Source organism: Geotrypetes seraphini, chromosome 7 (assembly GCF_902459505.1).
Source record: "Geotrypetes seraphini chromosome 7, aGeoSer1.1, whole genome shotgun sequence".
Lineage (NCBI taxonomy): Eukaryota > Metazoa > Chordata > Amphibia > Gymnophiona > Dermophiidae > Geotrypetes > Geotrypetes seraphini.
The window spans coordinates 164,442,217-164,448,216 of NC_047090.1; the positions used below are offsets into that span (position 1 = coordinate 164,442,217).

General features: G+C 49.2%; 1 protein-coding gene across 1 annotated transcript in view; it reads right to left on the reverse strand.

Moving 5' to 3' along the window:
* The window catches only part of EVL (Enah/Vasp-like), a 257,967-nt gene extending 252,303 nt beyond the window's left edge, over window positions 1-5,664 (reverse strand). The window contains exon 1 of the mRNA XM_033952987.1: window positions 5,295-5,664. Coding sequence (XP_033808878.1) covers window positions 5,295-5,299 — 5 coding nt within the window. The 5' untranslated portion in view covers window positions 5,300-5,664. The remainder of the gene's footprint in view (window positions 1-5,294) is intronic.
* Window positions 5,665-6,000: the final 336 nt, after the last annotated feature.

Here is a 6,000-nt window from a genome sequence, read left to right on the forward strand (position 1 = left end):
TCCGGGGAGGGGCCTAATTGGCCCAGGCACCTAGGGACCCGCCCATAGGAAGGGCCTTAGGCACCTGGGCCAACCGGAATCTTAGGTTGGCCCATGTGCCTAAGGCTCCTCCCACACCCGTGCTTAGCCTTAGGTGAGCTTAGGTGGACTTGCGCGCCTCCCTAGGCTCCCGGAGGCATCTCCAATGTAGGCGGCCTGCCTCGGGGGATTTTTTTCAAAAAATTTGTGTCCCGATTGGCCGATTAGATAGCGGCAGAATGCCTACCACTGCCTACAAGCAGGACGTCGTTTATAAAATCCGGGCCAAAAGTCTTTGAGAAAGAAGTTCCGCTGGTGGCTGAGAAGAATCAACGAGGCAATAGAGATAGCAATCACTCCAATAACGTCAATGGAAGTAAAGGGCTCTCCATAAACAAAGCATGGAAACCGTTCATCCAAAAGAAATTCAGCGCAAAAAGGACTGGGGCCGTGGACAAACACCTTCTCCCTCTATCTAAAAGTTTCCTCCCCCTTTTTTTTCTGACATTTTAAGAAATGTGATCACAGACCTCCCCACCAGAATTTAAAATTGTGTCCAATGGACGTTCCTGCCCAAACCCAAATTTGTGCTATCAATGAACTTTCCCACCAAAATTCAAATGTGAGACCAACAGACTTTCCCGCCCCCATTTCAAATTTGTGACCGATGAACTTTTCCCTCCAAAAATTCAAATTCATAACCTCCCTGTTCTCAATCAAGTCAGGGAACCCACTATATATAAAGAGAAATCGACAGACCTCACAGCATGTCCTGATGGCTGGAATGTCGGTTCTGCCTACCCAAATGCGGAAAGACCCAGACAGTAACAGTTATAATTTGAGGAATGCTAGTACACTTCCCCTCCCCATTTGCGGTTTCGACACTCACGGTTAAACATATTCGCAATTTTTTTGGGGGGGAGGGAACACCATAGTTTCGGACATTCCCAACTTTCTTCCGCCTTCCCCCCGGCATCCCGGCCTTACCTGGTGGTCTAGCGAGCTTTCGGGGCAGGAGCAATCTTCCTATGCTCCTGCCCCATGTAGGTCGCCAATGGGAAATGGCTGCCGTGAGCTCCCGTCGTAGTCTTGAGAGACTACGGGAACTCATGGCAGTCATTTCCTATTGGCGATCTGCACGGGGCAGGAGCGTAGGAAGATCGCTCCTGCCCCGAAAGCCCACTAGACCACCAGGTAAGGCCGGGATGGGTCGAGGCGGGGGTGGGTCAGAGCTGGACCAGAAGTTATTCACGGTTTTTCTCCATTCGCGGTCCAGCTCTGCCCCTATCCCCCATGAATACCAAGGGAGAAGTGTAAGCCAAAAAAGAATCAAAGAAATTTCCCTACCAAACCTCTAATTCCTGAATAAATGCAACTGTGGAGTTTGCAAAATGCACGTTTTATGATTGATCCCTATACAATAATGCTCATTCAGTTGTGTAACAAGGGTGAGAGGCACCTGGGGCTGTGGCCCCCCCAAGCTCCTTTCCCGATCCCTCCTGCTGCACGTGCACCCCCCTTCTCTTCTCCCGTACCTCTGGTTGTTCTATGCCGCGAGCCGCAAGAACTTCAATGCGCTCCTCGCGACCCCGTCATCTCCTGCTGACACTTCCTTTGCGCGGCACCCGGAAGTGATGTCAGCGGGAGACAACGCGGTTGCGAGCAGAATGCTAAGCGTTGCTGCTCACGCGGTGAACAACTAGAGGCACGGGGGAAGGAGGCGAGGGGAGGAGTGGGAAGAGGCGGGGCAAAGAGGATAAGGGGTGCCGGTGCCCCCCCCCCCCATCATGGCACCCAGGGCAGGCTGTCCCCCCCCCTCCTTACTACGCCACTGTGCTCATCTATAACAAATACGAGGACACGACCGCCTTTTCTGCATATTCCTTTTATAAAACTTTTTTTTTTAACATTTTTTTTTTTAAATTAGGATTATTTAGAGCAGGTCCTTTTCAGTAAAGGATAGCCACAGGATTAAAAATAAGACGAGAAACAAAAGAGAATTAGAATAAATTTAAAAAAAAATCAATCAGTAAGACTGGAGACACATGTGATGATAGCTATGTACGCTTGAAAAAGGTGATTTTAAAATAATGGTCATATTAAATATCTGAATAAAGCTTCATAAAGGAAGCGATGAAAAGTAAAAAGTATCATTGTTTCAGCAGGTAGCTATTGGGATTGTAAAAAAATAAGGTGATATACTGTCTGACTTTTTTTTACAAGCAGTGGATGATCCCACCACACAGCACAACTTCACAAGCAATGGCTCCCTAGGAAAATATATAAAAATGTGCAGAGTAATTAAGAGTGGTGTTTTTTTTAGCATTCTTCATAACTGAATACAGAAACAGAAAGCAGAACAGCAGGTACAAACCACCAGAGCCATCTGGTCTGCCCATTAGCCCTTTCCTGTAGCAAAATTACACAGGGTGCTTCACTTAAGAATATAAGAATAGCCTTATGGGTCAAACCAATGGTCCATTGAGCCCAGTAGCCCGTTCTCACGGTGGCCAATCCAGGTCTCTAGCACCTGACCAAAACCCAAGGAGTAGCAACATTCCAGCATCAAAAAGAATAGCAAGATTCCGGAACCCCAATGAGAGCAACATTCCAGACCTGAGATTGTGATGTCATAATGCCCCATTCCACAGTGCCTCAGAGCCTTCTTCATCAGTGATGTTATAATGGCTCGATTGTCCTATACTTGGCACACATAAGAGCACAAGAACAGCCATACTGGGTCAGACCAATGGTCCATCTAGCCCAGTAGCCCGTTCTCACGATGGCCAATCCAGGTCACTAGTCCCTGGCCAAAACCCAAGGAGTAGGAATATTCCATGCTACCAATCCAGGGCAAGCCTTTACCATCTTTTACTCCCAGGCTTTCTTGAATGTTGTGATTGATTTCAACCTTACTGAGAAGGATGAACCAAAACCCATCCTTCGTTGACTGTAACCTTAACTGATTATCTAGTTGAATATTACAGTTATCATATTTATTACACAATCTCTCTTCTGCTTAATCTGAGTGAAAACATATCTCCCTCTATACCTTCTAAATACAAAATGGCATTTAAAAAAAAAAATCCACAGATTTCCTCTTCCTCAACATTTTCTAATTGACAACTATATACAATTTACAAAGGTATGTAGAAAATAAAGGGGCACCTGTACGAGGGGGGTGCTGAAGTGTTCTCAGCCCAGCCAAGAAGAGAATGACAAGGATATGGTTCAATCAAAACAAGGTCAAAACACAGGCCCTTAACGAAATAAGATAATGCTCTTTTCAGCTACATTGGCAAAATAACACTCAGGAAGTTCCCCGTGGGAGTGTGTGGTGCAGCGGTTGGAGCTGCAGCCTCGACACCCCGAGGTTGCGGGTTTGAATCCCGCACTGCTCCTTGTGACCCTGGGCAAGTCACTTAAGGGCAAATTCTGTAAGAAGCGCCTAATTAGGCACCGATCAGCGCGATTCAAGTACAATTGGGTGCTGTTTAATGAATCACGCTGAGCGGAACCTATTTTGGAGGCGCCCAAGAAATAGGCCAGCTCTAGGCACAACTGAAAGTTTGGCGCCTAGCTGAGCACATAAGCACGCTTAAGAGCAGCGATTCTGCAACAAGGCGCCTAACACGTAGCCACGCCCACGCCTAACACGCAAAGCGCCTATTATTTTTTTTTGAAGGCCGCCTAAATTTTTAGAGGCGCCTTGTTACAGAATCGCGCTTTCTTGATAGGCGCCTATGTTTCAATCGGTGCTGATTAAAAAGCTTAATTCAGAATTTGGGCCTTAATCCCCCCATTGCCCCAGGTCTCACCGGGACAATTAGGGAAAAATGCTCAAGTAGCTGAATAATTTGTAATCCGCATAGAATTGTAGGATATGTGGAGTATAAATTATTTAAGAACAAAGTTGGTTGCTTGGGCTGAGAACTTTTCAGCACCCCTTCATATGTAATAAAAGTGAGCCAAGTATAGGTCAATCAAGCCATTGTGACATCACTGATGAGGCTGGCTCTTATTGGTGGAATGAGGCATTATGACATCACAATCTCAGCTCTGGTTACCAGAGACTGAAAGTCTTCACAGAGGGTGCTGAAAGGCTCTGAGCCCAACCAAGAAGAGAATGAGGTGGATCTGGTTCAAACAATGATCTGAAAATGTCAAAAAAAAACCCCACAGAATTTCGTTTCTGCAAATTGGCACTTAACGAAATAAAGGAAGTTGATCGGTTTGGCTACGAACGTTTCAGCACCCCTTCGTAAATGATTTCTCTGCAACTCTCTTCACAGTTGTTGTTGGGGGTTTTGTTTTTTTTTTTTTTTTTGCATAAATACGGAGTTCACACGCGACATCCAAATCCGCCAGCCTCTATGACAAGCCAAAATCCTAGAGTGCACGAAACTGCTTGCAAAGATGGAAAAGATGACAGTTCGGGAGGGGGGGGGGGAGGGGAATCAAAAACACTCTGTTAGGCCTTAGCGGGAAAACCGACAGCCACTTTTCCCGACAAATCTCTAGATGTGGCGGCAGCAGCGGTGGTTTCCTCCCGGCTCACCCCCTCCCCCTCCCTGCCATTTACACTCCGCATAATTCCTGCTCTCCGGGAAGAAGCTAGAAGATCTCTCCAACCCGGCACCACTGCCAGCTGTGGTTTCCCATTCCTTACCAGGAGCTCTTCATCTGTCTATCATACAAAAAGTGGGAGTGGGGGGGGGGGGGTGTCACCTGCTTCCATAAATCATAGGAAGAGGCGGTAGAGAGAGAAAGAAACCCATTGGCGAGATTCGCGTCTCTCTCCTCTTTATTCCTAAAACAGATAAGATATGAATTAAAACTACGTGATTTGGGGGTTTTTTTGAGCTCAGACAGTGATTTCTGCTATTTGTATAGTATAGTGCATAGGAACAAAAATAAAGTGGCGCGCTATGTGTACAGCGTTAAAAACAAAACCGAAGGGGATTTTTTTTTTTTCCGATTCTTTGATCCTCCTCCTCCCCCCCCCCTCGGGCTCCCAATCTCCATAGCTGGAAATCAAACGCGCGCACACGGGAAGCCCGTGCAATTTCACACCTTCGGGGCTGAGGGGAAGGCTGAATCCTGACATGCCCGGGGGAGGGGGGAAGGATCAAGGATCGAGAAACCCCCCCCCCAGGCTGATCATGTCATCCCCGCACGAGTTCAGCTCGGAACCTGTTGTGTGGTACATGCACAGCTCCAGTGCGCGGGCTTAAGGCTTCAGCTTTACCCATTAACCGGCGCCCCGCGGTCCTTACCTCATTTTTCCCCCCTGAAAAGCACGGTTTCTTCGTAATAAAAGCGACGGCCGATCAGGAGCTGTCACGGTCAGCGCAGGACCCTCTCAAGCGCCGAACGCGAAGCTGCCGCCGGAATAGTACCAAGCGATGCACGAAACGGGCTCTCGTTCGAGGGGCCCCGGAATCTCATCTTGCCGCTCGCGCCGTCCCTTCCGGCTGCTTCGGAGGGGCCGCTGCCATCTTTCCTCCGCCGAGGCGGCTCACCAGACGCAACAAACACAAAAGCGCCTCGGCTCTGCTGCCCACTGCCGACAGCCTCACTTCCGCCTGTCGGCTCTCCGGAGCCAGCTCCCTCCCCCGACGGCGGGCCCGGCGCGCGCCTGGGAACACGCGCTGCATGCTCGGGAGCCCGGGTGCTACAGAGCGCCGAGCGGGCGCCTGCGACGCGCGCGCGCCTGAGAACCCGCCGACTAGACTGGAGATAGGATGCGCACCTGGAGTAGCGCGCGCCTGGGAAGATACGTTTGCTAAGGGACGCAGACCCCGAGCGGATCCTGCGTAGAATAGGATGCACGCGCCTGCCTGGGAACATGCACAAGTGCACTAGGTCCCTGGGAGCCCATCTATAATTAAGGGATGCAGACCTGGAGCGCCATAGGCCCTGGGATCCTGCTAGAATAGCATCATGCACAAGTGCACTAGGTCCCTGGGAGCCCATCTATAA